Source organism: Taudactylus pleione, unplaced genomic scaffold (genome assembly GCF_031769625.1).
Source record: "Taudactylus pleione unplaced genomic scaffold, aTauple2 ptg000685l, whole genome shotgun sequence".
NCBI classification, from domain to species: domain Eukaryota; kingdom Metazoa; phylum Chordata; class Amphibia; order Anura; family Myobatrachidae; genus Taudactylus; species Taudactylus pleione.
The window spans coordinates 2,663,838-2,686,378 of NW_028285087.1; the positions used below are offsets into that span (position 1 = coordinate 2,663,838).

The 22,541-nt window shown below is 42.3% G+C and overlaps 1 protein-coding gene across 1 annotated transcript in view; it reads right to left on the minus strand.

Annotated features, from left to right (window-relative positions):
• Nucleotides 1–22,541, minus strand: part of LOC148477861 (alpha-2-macroglobulin-like protein 1) — a 173,707-nt gene that overhangs the window by 39,695 nt on the left and 111,471 nt on the right. Inside the window, exons 24-26 of the mRNA XM_088456079.1 lie at nt 20,435–20,486; nt 20,170–20,259; nt 12,506–12,682 (exon numbers count right to left, since the gene is read on the minus strand). Of these exons, the coding sequence (XP_088312205.1) occupies nt 12,506–12,682; nt 20,170–20,259; nt 20,435–20,486 (319 nt within the window). The remainder of the gene's footprint in view (nt 1–12,505; nt 12,683–20,169; nt 20,260–20,434; nt 20,487–22,541) is intronic.

The window sequence follows — 22,541 nt, forward strand, 5'->3', positions numbered from 1 at the left end:
CCTCAGACTGCGTATTGCATCGCAGTGGAAAATTTATGCACACCCCTGCAATGGCGTTGAAACACACTGGTAAGGATACTGAGTTTAAACCTCTATACACTCCTGCCTATACCTTCTAAATCCTGCCTATACCTCCTAGAATTGTCGCTATTTGCGTACGCAGTCATACAGTAAAATAAATGCCTTTAGACTTTGAGAAATGTGTTTCCAACGCACAAAGGTTATTATTCAACATAAAAAACAGTAGGTTACACGCTGTGATCTAAAGACAATTTAGCGCAAAGAAATTATACAGACCCAAGAAACAGTTATACATACGCACACGCTCTGGGGCCAGATACCGGCATCAACAAGAAACCTCCGTCAACAGCATCAGCAAGAAGACTCCAGATTGGGGGTCAGAACACACATTTATACCCTTACAGAAATAGGCAATACAATAGGGAGGTTTGTTGTGATCCCATTCGTTCTCCATCACGGTGTATCTGTTACAGGACATTTAACAGGTCGATTCAAATGGACACAGATCAGCCTCCGACAGCCTTTTGCCTCCTTTTTCCCGCCGCATGCAAATCTAAGCTGCTAACATTACAAAGTACATTTTAGTGTTTTAACTCTCTACAGTCCATAAGTTGAGAATGAATGTTGCGATCTTCTCACCGATGATACCGGAAAGCTGTTGAGACAGAGTAGATCAGTACAAAACCAAACACGGTTTGCTTATTATGTACTAAACCTTAGATATTAAATAGTCTTTATTTCACAACATTAGTAATAAATGAACAAACTTTGAATATTACACTTTGACGCTATGGAACCTTTTACATGAGTATGCAGTGTGTAAGTGCTAGGGGTTTGGGAAAAGACGCTAGTTAACTTGGGGTAGATGCGTACGCATGAAGCTAATAAACAGCGTTCAAATGCAGGATATTATGCATTCGCTAATGTGTGTCATGTTAACAGCGCAACTGTGTGCATTTAATGTGTGTATGGGGTATGGTGAAATATGCGATCGCATGATGCTAATAATAGCATCGCCGTATGTACTTAAATGTGAGTTTCTCTAAAATGGCGCCGGGCGGCCATCAGCAAAATGGCGTCGTGCAGATCACATTTTTAAGATGGTGTCTTGTGGCCATTCGCAAGATGGCGTCGTTCCAATCTAATTTTAAACTGATTCTGTCTCAGCCAATTACTCAGCTTCGACAGTCCACCCTTTGATAGCAACCAACATGCTATCATACACTGGTTTTACACTTAATTTAGGCTTACATTAGGACATATCACTTAATGTTATTATGGGATGGCACAAGGTGGTTCTTAATCCATCAAAAATGTGTCTCTGGGAGGGGACATAAAACTACCATTATACGCACACAGCAGATCTTGGAAGATCATGGGAGTGATGTGGGGATGCATCAATTCTATAAAGGAAGTCTTGAGGGGGAATAGGGACTTACATTAATTGAGGTGTTAAAATAACATTTTAATAATACATTTTGTGCACGTCTAAATATAGTAAATTATATGATGGTATTTCCTAGTTCAGGGTTGTAATGCAGCTCTATATTTACCTCAGTATTCATATTGTCATTACTGACCACCATCATAATTTTGTTCTTCCTATTTACCTGATCTTTACATTTTCCACACTTCAATACAGTAGGAAGTTAGAACACACCGGACACATATGCCAATTACTATGATGACAACTAGTATAAGGATCAGGAGTTTACCTATGCTTGCGATCATTTCCTGGACCCATTCCCCTAGGCCTGAGAACCATTTCACTTGGTTCAACCATGAAACCCATTCCTCTACCTTCTCCTCTACTTCAGCCACTGAAGCATTATGGTTCTTTCGAAATTCCCATTTTAGCTGCAGAATTTCATCCATCTTCCGGTCTATCACCTCCTTGGGCTCGCTGGTATCATTGGTGACATAGGTGCAATACTTCACTCAAAATTGGGTGGCCAAAGTTACGCAGTACCCCCCAGTGACAGCTGTTAAATAATTTAATACTAGTCTGTGTTGCACCAATTCTTTCTTGTACGCTTGCAATTCCCTACCTGTATACCTGAAGGTGTCATCATACATCTCAAAGATATTATCTATCAATTTAGCAAGATCTTGGATATATCTAAAATTTTGTGTACCCCGAGCGATCCTGGTGGGATCCAATGCTACTAAAACTTGAAAGCCAGTTGTCTCACTAATTAACTGAGTGGCTTTATGCACATCACCAGGTATCATATTTCTTTTGCCTCTGTGTTCATACTGCGTGTGAAGATATGGTGATGGTGTTTTTTATGAATGCCAAGCATTTTAACATGTGTGAGGGTCATAACCTCTGGGACTACTCTTCCCAGGTAACACAAACCTTCGGAACTCGGAGAGCCACTTATATGCTTTTCTTCCACATATAAAATATACATTGTCGGGGAGAAAATAAGGAATAGTATGCATCATTATCATTCAACACATTTCCCTTGCAAATAATCCTATCTCAGGTTCTTCCATCTGGTACATGCAAGTTTCTGGTTGTATTATCTTAGCACAATATCCATCTGGTACCTTACCAATAATTTCTTTGGTGGAACTTAATGTATACCGATACCTAAAGTGTCTCCCATTAGATCTAATTGAACGTAACAGATCATGATTCATAGACTCATTATCAGCTCTCAGTGAGAAGGTCATCGTCTGATTATTCCCCGTCACTTCCCAACTCCCTGGTTTATTTGGGTTGGTTATGTTTAAACACAAAAGTGATCTATCTACTTGGAATTGATAGAGTTTGAAATGAGGCGGTTTGGATGAGAGGAATTTTCCATCCAATGTTTTCCCTTTTTACAATTCTAAAATTTCCGTAATATTCAGCGGAAATGGCACCAACCCTACATTATGCTGTCCCTGTGGAACGTGTGAGCACACCCAACAATCAGTCTGGTTTATACTTTGCCTACCATGCTATGATAATCCTCTAAAGGATACCCACCCCAGTACGGGTTATATTTAGGCTGGCACCGTTGGATACAGTTCTCATCAACTAGGGACCCAAAAAATCACAAATACAGGAATCTTCAGACGATAAACCTCCACACCGTCCCCGAGTATCTGGAATAGCAGCTCTCTTAACAATTACAGTACTAAGATTGGTCAGACACTCCCCTGATTGGCATGGCACTCCTCCTCCTGACTCCACTCCATCAACACTGCCATCAGCTCCCATCTCCTCTATCGGTCCCCCGTCACAGAAATCGGAAATTCCAGAACCAACCAGAATGATGAAAACTCTGGAAGAGAATATGAAAATGAACACAGCAGGCCAGTCCATCGCCACAACATGGACCTGCAAATTTCTTTTAGCTCAGGTATCTCACTACAACCTTTTATCCTCCCGGAACAAGCTCGCGATCGACAGGTCCAAGTTATCAGCCTTGTCTCCGCTTTGTTTCTCCACCGGTTGATTGACCTTTTTGCAGTGAATGGAATGGACCCAGGTATCTCTCTCAGCCACCTTCAAAGATGTGGTAATCGACAGCAGCACGTGGTACGGACCTTCCCACCGATCAGTCAAACAACCTGAACGCAAGAAATTTCTGATCATAACATATTCTCCAGGTTCAACATCATGACAGTTAGTTTCTGGCATATCATGTGACAACAATTTCAGTTTCTGCTGTTGCTGTTTTAACTGTTTACTCATTGATATAAGATACCTTACAGTTACCTCGTTGTTACCCTTCAAGTCTTCCTGTGGACTTATAATCAAATGAGGTTGTCTACCAAACAGTATTTCAAAGGGGGACAGATTTAGAGGGGGTCTAGGAGTGGTCCTTATGCTATGTAGGACCAACAGTAATGCTTCTGGCTATCCTAGTCCAGTCTCTGCCATGATTTTACTTAACTTATTTTTAATAGTCCCGTTCATCCTCTCCACCTTGGCGCTGGCCTGCGGTCGGTAAGGGGTGTGAAGTTGATTATTAATACCCATCAGTTTACACATATTTTGAAAAACATCACCTGTGAAATGAGTACCCATGTCACTCTCGATAATTTTAGGGATACCGTATCTGCATACAAACTCCTGTACAATTTTCTTGGCAGTAAACGCAGCAGTATTAGTGGCCGCTGGGTAGGCCTCAACCCAATTGGAAAACACGTCAGTGCACACTAATACATACTTGAGATTCCTGCAGGGTGGTAATTGGATAAAATCAATTTGTATTACCTGGAAAGGTCCGTCAGTCAGTGGAATGTGGGATGGTTCGGTAGGGATCGCTTTCACTATGTTCTTCCTCAAGCAGGTCAGACAGGACATTGCTCTCTTTTCTGCTTGTGAAGAGAAACCCGGTGCACACCAGTATGCTCTCACCAATTTGCACATACCTTGCTTTCCCAGATGAGTCAGACCATGTGCTGCCTCAGCCAGGCTGGGGTAATATGCCTTGGGGGCTACTGAATTACCTTGTCTGTCCCTCCAGAGCCCGGAGGACTCTTGCCCACATCCCTTGGACTTCCAGACTGACTTTTCCTGGATTGAACACAAATTTTGCATCTCAATTAATTTCAGCATATCAATTGTTTGAAAAGACATAATCTGTTCCGTTGGTATATTAATTTTTAACCCTGCTGCCCATTTTGCAGCTTCATCTGCTCTGTTGTTGCCCAGTGACACCGGATCATCTTCACATGATTACACTTAATTACTGCCACCGTTTTGGGCAGTTGGATTGCTTTTACTAATTGTTTTATATGTCTGGAATGTGCAACTGGTGTGCCTGCTGCTGTCATAAAATTTCTCAGACGCCATAGAGCTCCAAAATCGTGTACCACTCCGAATGCATACCTAGAGTCAGTGTAAATGTTAGCAGATTTGCCTGCTGCCAATTCACACGCTTTTTTTAGTGCTACTAACTCCGCCACCTGGGCTGAGTGAGGAGGACCAAGGGGTTCAGCTTCTGTGATGTCTGTGTTATTTACAACAGCATAACCTGTACATAATTAACCTGTGTCTGTTTGTCTATGACAACTCCCGTCCATGTAAAATGTCACATCCACCTTTTCTAAAGGTGTGTCACGTATGTCAGGTCGTGCAGTAAAGGTCTGGTTCAGATATTCCATACAATCATGTACATCACTATGTCCGCTGAACTAACTTCCCACCAGCACCTCGTCTCCTTCCACACTTTTTACACCACGTTGTACATATGGTAAATACATTGCTGGGTTCAGCGTATTGCATCGTTTAATAGTGATGTTTGCAGGTGCTATTAGAGCTAGTTCCTATTTGGTGAACCTAGCTGAAGAGACGTGTCTGGTTTGGGCAGAGTTCAGCAGAGCAGGTACAGTGTGGGGAGTATAGACAATCATATCATGGCCCAATACTACGTCCTCACTTTTACTCACCAATAGAGCCGTTGTTGCTACACTTCTTAAACATGTTGGGAGTGATCTTGCCACAGTGTACAATTGGGCACTGTAGTATGCTACAGGCCTACTGGCATCACCATGTTTTTGTGTGAGGACACCTGCAGCACAACCATCGGCTTCCGTACAATACAAATCAAAAGGTTTTTCATAATCAGGTATTCCCAATGCAGGTGCTTTTGTCAGACTATCCTTAAGATTAAGGAAAGCCTGCTCTGATTCCTCTGTGTGTATGACACGGTCGGGTTTTGAGGAAGAAACTAAGTCCTGTAATGGCAAGGCCAAAATAGAAAAACCTGGGATCCACATTCTACAGTATCCACACATTCCCAAGAAGGTACGAATTTGCTGTTGGTTCTGCGGCAGTGTCATGTTCTGTATGGCCTGGATCTGTCATTTGTGAGATGTCTTAACCCCTGAGTTAGGCAGTGTCCCAAGTATTTTACTCTGGATTGGCACGGCTGTAGTTTGTCCTTAGCAACCTTGTGTCCTGTGTGCGAGAGGTGAAGCAACAAAAGTTTAGTATCATTTAAACATGACATAAATGAATCAGAACATAGCAATAAATCGTCTACATATTGTATTAGAACAGACCCATTGGCAGGTTGAAAAGATTGTAAAGAGTCGTGCAAGGCCTGGGAGAAGATACTGGGGCTGTCTATGAAACCTTGGGGCTATCGTGTCCATGTGTATTGTACACCCCTGTATGTGAAAGCGAATAGGTACTGACAGTCAGGATGGAGAGGCACAGAGATGAAAGCAGAACAGAGGTCAATGACAGTGAAATGGGTTGCATTAGGTGAGATCTGCATGAGAATGACAGCTGGATTTGGCACTACGGGAAATTGGCTCTCTTCCACCTTATTAACACCTCTAAGGTCTTGTACCAGCCTATAACCCCTCCCACCACTCTTCTTTACCGGAAAGATGGGACTGTTGGCTATACTAGCTGTACAAACTAAAATTCCCTGTTGTAACAATCGCTCAATTATGGGATACACCCCTAATTCTACCTCCTGTTTTAGTGGGTACTGGGGAATTTTTGGAGCTTGCCTACCGCCTTTTAATTTTACCATTACGGGGCTTACGTTTGCCATTAATCCAGTGTCCTGTCCATCCTTGGTCCAAAGTGAATATGGAATTTGGGATAACATTTGATCTACCTGGGATGGATTTACACTTAAACTGGTAGAGTGATACATTATCCTTTGGGGAGTGTCCAACATATCCCTCACCTCGTGTGCAACTCTCTCTGGGATATCTAAAAATACACCATCAGGGGTACAATACATGACACATTCTATCTTACATAACAAATCCCTTCCCAGTAGGATAGTAGGAGCCGCTGCTGCCAGGAGAAAAGAATGTCTGGTATGCAACGGCCCGATAGTAACCTCTGTGGGTTTTGTTAAAGGATAATGTTGCACTTTACCCATTATGCCCATTGCTGGTACTGTCTCGTTGGTTACCTGTAAATCTACGGGAGATTTTATCACTGACCTGGTCGCGCCTGTGTCTACAAGAAAAGGATATTTAGTACCAGCTACATCAACCATCATTACCGGTTCTTCCCTAGTACTTCCCGTTAACCTGACTATCTGTAGACTACAGGTATGACCTGACCCCTAGCGTTGGCTCCCACTCTCCAATAAAGCATTAACGGCCACAATTGGAGCTGGTGCCTGTTGGATATTTGCTGGTCTCTGCATATATCCTTTATGGGGATATCCAGGTACTCCCTGGTTAGGGGGACCTACCCTCTTTGCCGTACAGTTTTTACTTAGATGTCCTGGCTGGTTGCAATTAAAACACTTTCATGGGTTGGATGAATGAAAGGATTGTTGTGTAGGTTGAGCAGGAGAGAAAGGTGGTGGGTATGGGTAAGGATATTGAGGGAAAGGATATTGTGGGAGATATGGGGTTTGTGTATAGTATGGGACCTGTGGCTGTGTGTGATAAGTGGGGTAGGGCTGCATTTGTGGTGGTGTGGGATTAGTGAGGACTTGTAACTGTTCAGGTGCAGATGTAGGTGTAGATGCAGGTGTGTCTGCTGGCTGTGGTGTTACTGTCATTCCTTCTAGAGCCTGAATACTGACAGCCATTAGTTTCTCGCTCTGGGTCTCTCTCTTCTTAGAGATGTTCTTATCATGTTCAATTGCGGATTCTATGTGGGTGTCTATTGTGACTCCCCTCCAGCCAGGCTATGAGGTCTGAACCCGGGTCTTTAGGTTCTCTTTAAGACCATCCATGAGTATAGTGACAATCATTCCCCTGTGGTGAGTGCTATCTTTAATATCTTCTAACCCAGTGTACTGGGTGATAGCCTGCAGAGCCCGGTCACAATAATCTTCTGCAGATTCACTGTCCTTTTGTTTTATGGTGAAAATTTTGTTCCAGTTAACTACTACTGAAAAATATACACCCAATTGAGTTACAATACAGGAAATGTTACCTTGGTTAATTTCGTCTGTTAAGGGAACATCTCCATCCAATACACAATCCGTGATAAAGTTTGTCACGTCGATATTGCGTGGTAGACAGGCCCTTAACACCACCCGCCAATCTTTGTTGGTTGGTTCGCGAGAACTACCCAAATTTCTCAAAAATCTTTGACATTTGGCTAATTCCTTTTTGGAATCGGGGAAATCATTCATGATGGAATTTAGCTCTGCTCTTGTCCAAGGACAATGCATTACTACTTCCCTTGTGGGCACTACTCCGTTCGCATCCGCATTCCCATTCCGAACAGTTATTGTCCGGATGGGATGCAGACCGGCAGCACTGCTACTTTTGACCTTATTACCTGGCTGGGGGTTTAGTCTGTTACTGCAACGTATAGGGTTAACAACTTCCTCTATGGGTGCAGAGGATGATAACACTTCCTGTACTGTTACTGATGGAGATGGTGGCACCACCTGTGCTTGTCGTGGTGCAGCATCTAACATGTGTACAGCATGGGAAATGGCAGACATAACAATAGGCTCATTATCCACATCATAAACATTTTCCTTATGGTTACTTAAGAGAGGGTACAAATTACTCAAATTACTTGTTACATTTTTATGGGTTTTTTCAATAACTAAGATGGCGGTGGTGCATGTGAACCACTGGCAATACCTTCCACAACGCTACCTTGCTGCACGTGCACGCTATTTCGCGGCTCGCAAGCATTGCAATTTAGCGCTGCGGATGTACTTTCTGGTAATGTGTTCGCAACGCTAGTTTGTGTCGCTTGCACATTTTTAAGCCATGCATCCCCTTCGTGCTGCCACAATTTTAAACTTTCGTTGTATTTTTCCTTTTTCACTCGAGAACGCACCAGGCTGATGTGATCTCGGACATTGTTCAATACATCCTTATCAAAACTACCAATTCTGGGAAACGGCCTTACACTCTTTATCGTCATCTTAAACCATATGTCACAGTACCTAATTGCATAAGCACCATACTTAGTATGCATAATACGACGTGCTGATCCAAGCGGCGCTTCCATTAGCAGCACATCGTTGTCTAACATCTCTACTGTTTGCATGGCTCCCATCCTGGGATAACTCCTTCCTTTTTGCAATAAAGATTTAAACTGGTGAAAGACAGTCAAGATACTTTCACTTACCTGCGGACGCCTTGGAAAAAGGGTGTATCCACGAGCCCTATGGAAGACCTCTAGACGCCTCCACTCACCTATGGAAGAAAAGCTGCTCCCACGCAGAAATCCCTTTTTGACTACTTTCAACCACTAGGGGGCAATAAATACCCTTTGTTTTCCAGTTGATTTTGTCCACCCTCTCACCAGTTCACAATCACAGTTTATCCCAAAACCATGCGGTTCAATTATAGTGCTGAAATAAGCCTAACCGTTTACTGAATACTATAATCACACTGGGAGCCGAACCATAACAAAAATAACAACACATACACCTGCCTTGTGTAAAGTAAACGGTAAGCTGCCGAGTCACTAGGCCATTTGTTACACCTAGCACTTAAGGGTCCTACGATACCCTTAACATTTAGGTCCCGTGTTACACCCTAAACAAATACTCACACTTACACACTTTTTTCCTGCACAGAAAAATACACGTTAACCCAGTTATTGGCAACAATTGATAATGTAATCTCAACAGCTTTGTTTAAACACATGGCAGCAGAACCGGAAATACGTATGCACTATTGTGCGACTAGTTGCATACACAATAATGCGACTACTACACAACCGTATGACTCTTACCCTTAGCTGCGTACGCAAAAATGCGACCCAGCCGTGTATGCAGTACTGCGGCACCCCTTTTAGCATGCAATTCTATCAACAAAGGAAAACAAACTTGTTTTCTTTCTTGTCCCTGGATTCTAGTCAGCGTACCCTGACTCAACCGATAATGGATATCGATCTCTCAGCATCAAGTGGTTGCAGGTGAGCCCTGCGTGTGGCCACTACTCCACCCTTCGGTGAGAGATCGATAACCGTATGTTTATCGTGTGAATTGGTAAGTGACCTCACTCAACGAGCCCCCAACTAAGGCTACTGGGCCTGATTCAGACCCGCTCGCGAGCGCTGAGCACTCGCAAGCGGGTCGATGTTGGCCCAGTGCGCATGAGGGAGCCGGCTCCGTCGTGCGCATGCACGAGACCCGGATAGCGAAGGCCAAGCCGTCGCTCCGGGTCTCGCACCAAAGGGGGCGTTCTGTTGATGGTGAGTGACAGCACGCCCCCTTTGGTGGGTGTGCCAGGGGCGTGGCTGCCCATGGGAATGCCTACCATCTGGGGCTGGCCCCACTGACATCACTAGTGATGTCAGTGGGAGTGCTTTTGGCTCTGATAGAGCCAAAAGCACTCCAGGGCTTGTGGCCACGAGACCCTACCGCAAGGGTCTCGTCGCAAGCCCGATGGTCGCAATGGTCTTGACCATCACGACCATCATCATGGACGCTCGCATAAGCTGTGGGTGGTAACCGGCTCAGTGGGCTCTGAATCAGGCCCACTGAGTTTAAACCTCTATACGCTCCAACCTATACCTTCTAAATCCTGCCTTTACCTCCTACAATTTACGCTATTTGCGTACGCAGTCATACAGTAAATAAATGCCTTCAGACTTTGAGAAATGTGTTTCCAACGCACAAAGGTTATTATTCAACATAAAAAACAGTAGGTTATACGGTGTGATCTAATAGCGCAAAGAAATTATAAAGACCCAAGGTACAGTTATACATACGCACACGGTCTGGGACCAGATACCGGCATCAACAAGAAACCTCCATCAACAGCATCAGCAAGAAGACTCCAGATTGGGGGTCAGAACACACATTTATACCCTTACAGAAATAGACTATACAATAGGGAGGTTTGTTGGGATCCCATTGGTTCTCCATCACGGTGTATCTGTTACAGGACATTTAACAGGTTGATTCAAATGGACACAGATCAGCCTCCGACAGCCTTTTGTCTCCTATTTCCTGCTGCATGCAAATCTAAGCTGCTAACATTACAAAGTACATTTTAGTGTTTTAACTCTCTACAGTCCATAAGTTGAGAATGCATGTTGCGATCTTCTCACCGATGATACCGGAAAGCTGTTGAGACAGAGTAGATCAGTACAACACCAAACACGGTTTGCTTATCATGTACTAAACCTTAGATATTAAATAGTCTTTATTTCACAACATTAGTAATAAATGAATAAACTTTGAATATTACACTTTGAAGCTATGGAACCTTTTACGTGAGTATGCAGTGTGTAAGTATGAGGGGTTTGGGAAAAGACGCTAGTTAACTTGGGGCAGATGCGTATGCATGAAGCTAATAAACAGCGTTCACATGCAGGATATTATGCATTCGCTAATGTGCGTCATGTTAACAGCGCAACTGTGTGTATTTAATGTGTATGGGGTATGGTGAAATATGCGATCGCATGATGCTAATAATAGCATCGCCGTATGTACTTAAATGTGAGTTTCTCTAAAATGGCGCTGGGTGGCCATCAGCAAAATGGCGTCGTGCAGATCTAATTTTTAAGATGGTGTCTTGTGGACATTCGCAAGATGGCGTTGTTCCAATCTAATTTTAAACTGATTCTGTCTCAGCCAATTACTCAGCTTCGACACTGGCATGCCTGCGTGCGCCCGACAACCCCCCCCCATCACCACCCACAATCGGCACTTCCTGTCAATCACTCTGCGATGGGCCTGTGTAGCCTCTGCGATCGCATTCCTGTTCGCAATAGCTAGTTCGCTCACTCGCACTGCTATGCATGTGCAGAATGCAAAAATCATCCAATTGCACGCGTAATCGCAGTTGCGTATGGTAGTGAATCAGACCCTATGTCCGAACATGTAATGCAGCAGAATATACGACCAAACTGCGCACGGCTTACCATCAGGGACTTAGTCTGGCTCTGAAGTATGCAAAACATGGAGCCTTGACAGGCAAAGAGGGTCCCATTAAGCTGTGGGCCTTGTAATGGTTGCACAGTGGCAGCTTTCTCCCCATGGCCTTTAGGTACAGTAGGTGCCCTGTTCATCACTTTTCTTACACAGCCCGGCACCCAGGGCTGACTGGACTTACAGAGTACCGCATGAGCTACTAGAGAGAGGATCCCGGCCGCCCCCTTCACCTTGACCCCAGCACACAGACAGAAGGAGCCTGTCCCTACAGGCAGGGGGAGGACGAGAACAGAGGTTTGGTAGTTACAAGCTGTGGTCTCTGCACATTTCATCGATGGGTTCAGTCCGCTCTCCCCCCAACACCTCCCTACCCTCTTCCGCACACTCTATAACATTGGGAGTCCTGCCTCTGGGGCTGCCTCCCCTACAGCTAGCTCACATCGGTACTGTGTGGCATAATGTGAACTGGGGCACTACAATATAAATTAGCATAATATCAACTGTGGGCACTGTGTGGCATAATGTGAACTAGGGCACTACTTTGGGGCATAAAATGAGCCACCGCTGAGGAGAGAGGCATCTCTCTGTAAGCATTGTCGGCCCCTTCAAAATGTTGCTATGGTGACATAAATGTAGTTCCACCCTTGCCCAGAGGCTATCTCCAGGACAACCCATGTGTGTCTATAGGGGCATCTCACCGCTCTGTAGGTAGCCTATGGCCTTCTCTTTTTGTGCCTGGCCCAGCTGCCCTGTGGACTTTAGGTAATCCAGCACATAGATGATGGGCGCCATGGTCAACATATTCTGCTCTCCGCAGCCATACGGCATGGTGATGAGGTTATCCAGGTTTTTCAATGTTGACCCCAGAATGTCACCTGAGACAAAGTTACACACACAACGCACACATAGTTATCTTCAGTACGTAAAACATTAAAATACTTTACATTATTGTCACATGCATTCTAGAGTAAAAAAAACAAACAAAGTTCATACAGCTGAAAGTGGAAATAATATAAAAATGTTCTAAAAACAGTAACACATATAACAAATAAATATGCATCAATATGAGAATGAACGCAGCTGAATCGTCATCCAGCAAAGCACCTGTTTGTAAATTTAAAAAAAAAACCACAGAAAAGGTGACATCGGGAGTTACAAATTTATGTAAATGAGAAAAATTAGATTACGATGCTTGACTGGGAGGGAGAGGGGTATTGGCACATGTGGCACCAGTTATTGCAGAGGCTTGCCATGCCAAGCAGCCACATTGGTCATGCTGAAAATCATTACTCCCTGTATTATACACAGGGGCGTATTAAGAGAGGAGGGGCCCCCTCCTCTCTCCCCGGCTGCCGTCAGCGAACTGACAGCAGCAGTAGAGAGAATTGCCAGACCATATGGAAAAAATTATGATAGGGAAGAAAACTGGGGACGATATGACCAGAGAAGAAAATACAATTATAAGGAGTATTTACGTAAGGATTATAACGAGCAATCAAATTGGAATAGAGGAAGGAGGGAAGATCGAATAAGGTCTGCACAATACACTCCTTATCAGATACGCACCTGCAATAGATTTGAAGCACTTGATGGGGAGGATTTTTTAGAGAGAAACAGAAGGGGAAGGAGACCAGTAAAATAAAGAAAAGAACACACAGGGGAAAAAGAGGGAAAGGAAGTAAAAACAATAAAAGTAGAACTATGTTACCACCCTCAACACAAATAGAGGAGGAAGACAATTCCACTAAGATATTCAATTTAATCTCACATGAATTGAAAGAGGACGAATTAAACCTATTAAAAAAAGGTTTAAAATTCGCGCCATTGAACAAATTAAATAAATTTGATACATATATAGATGTACAAAAATACGTTAGAAACTTATCTTTGAAAAAATACTTCATTAGCCAGAAAAAGGACAATGAAGAGTATAATGGAGTTGAGCACTCTTTTAAACCTAAATCCAAATGTAGTTCTTCTTTTATCCGGGGGTGTTTTTTAGAAAGTTTTAACCGTATTGTATGCACAGAGGTTGAAAAATTACAGGCTAAACGACATAACTCTTACAATTTAATACATGCGGAATTTAGTGCATTGCAACAATTAGAAAAAAATCGCAATATTACTATTAAGCCAGCGGACAAGGGTGGAGGCATAGTCATTATGGACACTGAGAAATATAATCAGGAAATAATGAGGCAACTGGGAGACAAGGACACATATCACCCTCTAAAAGGCAACCCCACGGAGAGAATCGAGAAAGATTTTATTAAATTGGTTTTAAAGTATGAGGAGAAAAGTATTGTTACTAAATCTGAGAAAGAATACCTAATTAAAGAACATCCAGTCCTCCCGGTCATTTATATACTCCCAAAGATACATAAGGACCAAATAAATCCCCCAGGCAGGCCCATAATTGCGGGTACAGACTCCATAACATCTAATCTTGCCCATTTTATTGATGTGTTTTTACAACCTGAAGTCATTAAGACTAGGTCTTATATTAAAGATACCATTGACACTATTAGAACTTTGAAAGATCTTCAAATAACTGAGCAGTGTTTTTTGGTCACGGCAGATGTTACTGCCTTATATACTATCATAGACCACAAATTAGGGATTAAGGCAGTAGAATATGCACTAAGAAAAGAAACATCTGCTATAGGTGAAGAGAAAATTGAGTTAATTAAAGACTCTATAGAATTTATATTGATGAATAACTATTTTTGGTTCAATGGACAATATTATATCCAGAAGAAAGGTACCGCTATGGGTAGTCGAGTCGCACCGGCGTATGCCAATTTATTCATGGCCTGGTGGGAGGACCAAATTGTATGGAATAACAACCCTTTTTTAGATAATATAATCACGTGGATTAGGTTCATAGATGATATCTTTTTTAATTTGGAATGGAGAAGAGGGGGATCTTAACAACTTTTGCAATATTCCTAATAGTAATGATTTTAATATCAAGTTAACTTTTAATATTAATAAGAGAGAAGTGAACTTTTTAGATTTAATAATTTATAAAATAGATGATAGAGTCGCTACTAAAAATTATAATAAACCAACAGATAGCAACTCATATATAAGTACAAACAGCCATCATCATCCTAGATGGCTCAATAATATTCCCAGAGGCCAGATACAAAGAATAAGAAGGAACTGTACTAAGGTTGATGTATTTAATTAACAGGTTGGGAATATGCACAGGAAGTTTCTTCAGAAGGGATATGAGGCTACAAATATAGATAATACCATTGAAAATATGAGAACAATCCCACAGAGTGACCTGTTACACTACAGAAGTGCCGATGAAAAGAACAAAAAACCCAAACTCCCGTTTATTACTACTTTTAATAATCAATATAGAGCCATAGAACACATCATCAAAAAGAATTGGTATCTTTTACAACTGGACCCGATTCTAAAAGAAATCATACCCCAGAGACCTATATTCACATACAGGAGGGCCCCAAACATAAATAATAAATTAGTTAAAAGCGCGGTACCAGAAAAAATAACTGGTCGCATTAAAACAACAGGTTTCCACAGGTGTGGTTCATGCTTAGTGTGTACCACACATACTAATCAGACCACTAAAATGGAGACTTTTGAATCAAATAAAAAATCGTTTAAAATTCAGGAGTTTATGACGTGCAATAGTATTAACTGCATTTATGTTATTGAATGCACATGTGGCCTACAGTATATAGGCAAAACATCAAGAAAATTACGTGAAAGATGGGCTGAACACCTGCGCAATATTAGGAGGGGTGTGACCAATCATGCCGTCTCCAAACACTTCCAGGAGATACACCAGAGTTCTGTGAAGGGCATTAGACATATTATAGGTGTAAAAAAGGTAGAGGGCAATTGGCGCACTAAGGACACAGAAATATTTTTAGCCAAAGCAGAGATGAGATTAATATAAGAGGCCAAAACATTGGAACCTTATGGTCTGAATGCAGATTTTGAACTGAAATGGTTCCTATGAGACTTCTTTATTATATTCAATTTTATCTTTTTATCACTTTATCTCTCTGTTTTATGTATTTAAGACCTTTTACTGAACCCATTTTATTCATTATGTTTTATGGAGTATTTCTCTAATGGTATATCTTATGTATGATTTTATACTTTATTTTAATGGGATCTCCTCTTAATTTGTACATATATATTTGTATTTTGTTTTTTTATGCCATCATGCAATATTTTGTACAACAGTGGACCCGCTGAGTATTTAGTATTAGTATATGTGCATTGAGATTTTATATTGGATACCTTAGGTCTACATCTAGGATCCGATCATCAATTATTATATATGGAATTTTACATTATACAAAGAACGAATGATACATATGTACATTAGAAGTATCAGCACCTTGGACTTGTGTTCATTTAATAGCAATGTCGGGACCTTGTATATATACATATATACTAGATGGGACCAGGTGATGTGGTCCAAATAGGTAAAGTACATAATTTCCATGGGAACCGGAAGCTAAGTGACGCGCTCCACAGGGTGGAACGTACCACAAGGAAGCGCCTGTAACACTAGCGCTATTGGGCCGACATATACGCCATATGTACATGCCCACCCACGTGATGCGTTCCAGATGGGTGGAACGCATCATGAAACTACAAGTCCAGGCTGCTAACAGGAAGTCAGGTGATGCGCTCCACGAGGTGGAACGCACCACGAGGAAGCGCTACTGACATACAGGATTGAACGGAGCTGTCCAATCCTGCAGGGAATACGAAGTAAGTGTGAATTATTTTAAAGAAGCAATTTGTGTAAGTTGCAGCGTTTATTTCTTCATAGCCACACCCATGATTTGGAGGTTGGGCATATTGGTACCCTTTATAAGTTCTGGTTATTTTATTCATCACACACTTTGATAAAGACCTGATTGAGGGGTTGAAACGCGTTGGTGTTTTCTCTGATGGTGACTGCTGACTGAGAAGTACCTACATTGGGAAAGGTAGTGCTCTATACGGGGAGCAGTATACCCCTATATGTTCAACATTGTACCTTTTTTAAAAGGTCTATAACGGTACGCGGCCATCTGTTTTATCTGTACTATTTCAATAAATGTTTATGGTTTTATGCTATGTTGGCATCCCTTCTTTTGTATCTTCTATATATTGGGACTGAGAACCTATATGAAGGGAAGGAGAGCCATAGCGAGGAACCACTACAGTAAGAAGTGAAATAACCAGACACTTTGGAAGAATACAAGCATTTTGGAGTACCACTATCCATAAAGACTGAGTATTTTTGGAACTTTCATATATTTACCTTTGCTAAGAGGACTTTTGTTTATTGAGACAGACTATATACTATTTGTAATCTACTATTGGCCACATAACACTGGTACAATCCCTGACACTTGGAGCGCTTGAGACTTTGTTTGCATTTGGGCACTAGAGTGTGCCCGGAATCTACTGCACATGCGCAGTTCACCTGGTAAATGGTGCGGCAGCCATTTTCCAGGTGATTTCCTGCTGCGCATGCGCAAAACACCGGGAAAATGGCCACAGTGGAAATTTTCCAGGCTTTTTCAGCAGCCCTACTCCGTGGAGAGGTAAGTATGAAAAAAAAGTATGGGTGCAGGGTGTGCGGGCCACCCCCTGGACCCAGGGGCCTGTGTGCACCACACATCTTGCACCCATTATAAATACACCCCTGACTATAAACAGTAATACAGTCTTATAGATATTGTTTTGGAGACATACTTAATATACTAAAGCAAGACCAATAATATTAATTAAATGGGTGTCAAGTATCTGTTCAGGTTAACAGACTTCTGGGTAGGGCTGACCATCAACCATGGATAGTTAACATCCATTGATGGTTGTCCAGTAATGGTGGATGGATTTGTCACTGATGATATAGATCCGGTGGTTCTCTACCATTTATGGCTGTGAGGTGGCGATGTTCCATTTTTCTCAGCATCGGGGCACAGAGCTAAACCCCATCCTTGGTGTCACACTAAGCCCATCCCCTTCCTGGTTGGCCCACTACATTCTGTTCCCCATAGCAATGATGGCCATCAATGGGTGCAAACCACCAATTGGTTCCCCAATGGATGGTTTAATGCCATTGATGATTTAACCACAGATGCCCATCCAGACTACTAGGAAATGACATCCCTTTGGTAGCCATTTGAGTCAGTATATTACCCACAGAAATAAATAAAGAGTGTGAGGAGACATCGGGACAGTTTTCTTACATGTGTTGGTTTTGGTATGAGTGCTTTTCATTATCCCTGTATATTAATTTAGACCCGTTTGGTAGAAAAGTGCATTTGTAAGTGCACCCAGCACAAGCAATGAAAGTGTCCTTATGTACAGTGGCATAAGGGGCAGCACCAACGGGTGACCAGTCTCTGTGACCTAAGGAGAACTAGTGGGATTCCCAACTTATCACAATAGGAATATAATTGAAAACAGGGGAGTATCTCCTGCGCTGAGAAGGGTACTCTATAAATCAAAACTTTATTGTGACATTTCCGCTATGCAAAACTAGTCCCTTACACCCCATAAATGAGAGCTGGGCAATATAGGACTGTTAAAGATAGCGTCAGCACTTATGATATAAATGGTCAAACACCCTCTTATCCAAACATAAAAATATGGGCTGCGATTGGCAAAGGGATGACCCAACAAAAATTTGATAATCAATAATCGAATGATTTATTAGTTAGATTAATGACATCATTCTACAAGTCACTATTGTCATGGATAAACAAAATTTGAAAAGTAACAAAATCATTTTCACTATTGTAGACAGGAGTTTAAAGAATAATTAAAAAATCAAATAATTAAAAAAAAAATAGGAAAATACAGTTTCACAATTTTAAAAAATCAGGCTTAAAAATGTAGCTTAAAAGAAAAATGAAATTCTCACTTAAAATTGTGACGCGTTTCACAACACCTGGCCACTTCCTCAGGCAGTGTTGAATGAATCATGAATTATGGGTATTCATGGGGGATGAAATATAGCAGCAGGTGTTTCGAGGTATGCCAGTGTCAGGGAGTGTATCGGAAATCGCAGTTCCACTGGCACCGGTGGCTATGTACCATCGAACATTCTGTGTAACCATTGGGTTTCTCTAATGCTCGCTGGTGCAGCCGATGTCTGCTCTATGGTGCGACTATTTGCGCACTGCAGCGTATTACAGCTGCAGGTGGTGGACTTCTCAGTAGACCGCCCATCGGCTATAGCATTAGCATAAATTCACAGTCGGAGCAGCTACTGCATCCACCTCTGAATCAGTCACTGAATAAATAAAAGTGAAAGGAAGTATTGTAGCATTCTGCAAGGCAGGCCTAGGGAGCCCATAACACTAGTGCCACAAGGAGGCACTTCAAACTGCTCTGCAAACCCCTGCGGGCTCAGTCCCTCTCCCAATATGCACAATGCACTGCTCCTCCCCTCCTGCTCCACCTCCCCCCACCACCCTCACAGAGGAGACCTTTTTTTACATACTAGCATACCTCCAACATGACCCTCTCCAGGAGCGTCACAATGCTCTGGTCCTGGACTTCCCTGGTAATTTATGATTGGTGGAGGCTCCCGAGGTGGGGCTGCAGTACAGTCCAAAAGTCAAATAGGGGAGTCTCACCAACTGCCAGTGAGTCCCAGCCAGTGATGTTTGGCAGCATGTGAAATGACTGTTGGTGTGGCTCCCCTATTTGAATTTTGAACTGCGTGCAGCCCCACCTCTTACCAGGGAAGTCCAGGACAAAAGCATAGTGTCCCTCCTGGAGAGGGTCATGTTGGGAGGTATGTACTAGGCCTCCTCCAACAAGATAACCTCCATACCCAGTGAAGCCTGGGCCTCTGGTGAGTGAACCTTGCCACAGTTAGTCCTGTTCACAGTCAAATGACAGAACAAAGTTTGGAAGCATGTCTACGTCCCCATATTACAAATGATCAACCTAACCTGAGCACGATGGAGGCCATTTTAGTACTCATTTATTACTCTTGTAAATGCTTCTATACGTTTTAATGGTAGTGGCATTACAGAATTTCTATTTAAAGGTTGTCTAACAATGCTCTAAGGTTTGAGCTTAGTGGCCCATCTCTACTGTGTTTTAGTCATTGCCTACTAGTGGGGAGTTTGCTTCGCTGTTTGCGATAGTGGTTTAGAGAAAATTTTTATCATTTCAGTTGTTATTTATTAAGTGAGGATTAAATATGGACGTTCATGAACTCAGTAACACTCCTGTGCGAGATGCAGAAATAGTGCTTCTTGGTCACCTGTCACGTTGCCAAAACTGACCCACAGTACGGATAGCTGGACCGCGTACAGCTGTGTACTGACCTATGAAATGTATGTACTGAGAATCTTACCCATCACAGAGATATAGGCACTTTCAGTGTGCTGCACCCACACGGTTGGAATATTCACAGAGAAATCTCTTGTTATTTTTTCATTGGAAGCTAGACATAGAGAAAGGCATTATTCTGTTAAACCATAAGCGTTAAAATTAAATCACCCCCAACATAAAACCATTGTGATGCCCCAGATTGACTACCTATTTAAATTTTTTTTAAATAATTTGTAAAACCTACATGCCCACAATCCCTCCACCGATGAAAATGGACCATGTTATACCTTTCAGACAGAAGAACATATTCTGTGTAATCTCCTTCCTGATACCCCCGGGCTGGGGAACAGAAGTAAGAGGTACTGGGTTAGAGAAAGACAGTGGGATTTTCCCCATAAACATACAAATAATATAACCATCAACTTTCAGTGCTTCAGATTGCCAAACTCTGTTGAATACACCGATTTATAGGTCTGTTTATTAATGGCGAAGTTTTGCTTGCATCGCTCGGTAATGCCATCTTGAGATGGCATTATCCTATACAATGGAGGAGGTTTGGATTGTTTACATGGATCTCAGAGGAGGACCCCAGGAATTAAGTGAGTAATAAAGTGGCGAATGAGGGTTGGGTGTGCATTTATTGAAAATAAAAAATTGTATTAAATTAAATGCAGAGTGTTTTTTCAAGTTGCACTACATGTCCCGGCTGACCCTGGATGACAGAGCATTCTAGAGTTGTTAGTTCTAAAAGTGGCAGCATACCCTTAAAATGTTTATTTTAAGGCGGCCAGGTATACTGATATCAGTAGTGCACATCATCATTATTAATATTATAATTATATTATTATATTTATTATTATCATTATATTAATAGTTGTTATTATTATTAATAGTTATATTTATTATTAATTATTATTATTATTTTAATTGTTATATTTGGAAGGGAATACGTTTCTTTTTTTATTTTCATCATTGTTTATTTTTCAACACATACTGGCAAGGTTCATCATCATCCGTACGACTCTTGTACCTCCTGACAGGCAAAATCTCCGAAACACATAGCAAAGGAACCCTTGATCTGGTTAACATCGGTTATCAATGGCAGCTTTGAATGTTCTGGGCTTTCATGATCTCTGCCTGCCAGCTGTGCAATTATTACGTTTTAAATTAAGTAAAACAACAAGCAATTGAAGCCTTTGTTATTTTGTCTACAGCTTTCCACCACTCAAACGATCTTCTATACAGTATGTGCTGCCATGGAGCCACCTATTCCCGAGGTGTAGCTGGGTACAAATTTCAATTCTAAGTGCAACTGTCACGTTTTAAGTGACTTTATTAAAACAATCACTTGAGCATTTCTAGCCTTTGTTACCGCACTTTCCACTACTGAAAGACCTATGTGCGTGGCCGTGAAGATGAACATGGCCCTGATACAGATTACTCTAGTACGTAAACTTGATGGTTTATGTACTAATCTGATTGTTTGAGATCTGTGCAGGAGCCATTCTGCGCAGATGCAGAACAGGTCTTGCGGTCTCGCTCGCAGATTCCCCCAAGTCGCAGCATGCCTGGGCTGCGTTCTCAGAAAAGAGGATTTTGTAACTTACAGATAAACCCATTTCTCCGATTCCACAGGGGAACCCTGGAGCTTAGGACACTGGGATATAGATGGGTAGTTGAAGCTGGCACTTTAAATTTAGAAAGTGTGATAGGCTCCTCCCCCTCTATCCCTCATCAGCCCCCAGTTAGGGAAACTGAGCAGAGAGGAGATGGAAACAGCGACAGTACCAAAAGTGAGGAGAAGGAATACACACAAAGAACAACGACCAAAGCCGAGAACAAACAACATGTCATACAGAATACATGCAGTACACCAAGCAAACTGACAAGTAGCAGATAAGCAGCGCTGGGTGGACATCCAGTGTCCCCTGTGGAATCGGAGAAACGGATTTATCGGTAAGTATCAAAATCCTCTTTTCTCCTTCATCCACTAGGGGACACTGGATCTTAGGACACTGGGGACGCACCAGAGTCCCCTCTTCTCCCCCTGGGTGGGAAAGCCCTGAGGCACCTGCAAAACATGGCGGACAAAACGAGTAATCAGCCACAAAAGTATCAAACTAGTAAGACCGAACAAAAGTTTGTACAGTGGACCAGGTGGCTGCATGTCAACGCTGCAGTGTGGAGACACCTCTAACATGGAGGCATCTGACTTGTGCAATGCTGCTGTACGAGCCACATAAATGCGTAGGGATCGAACAACATCCAAAGAACTAGGCGATCCAGATTCATCCGACAAGGCCGGTACCACAATTGGCTGGTTAATGTGGAATGCCGAAACCACCTTGGTCGGTTTTGTACGGAGCTCCGCCAGTTCATCGTGGAAAACAAGGT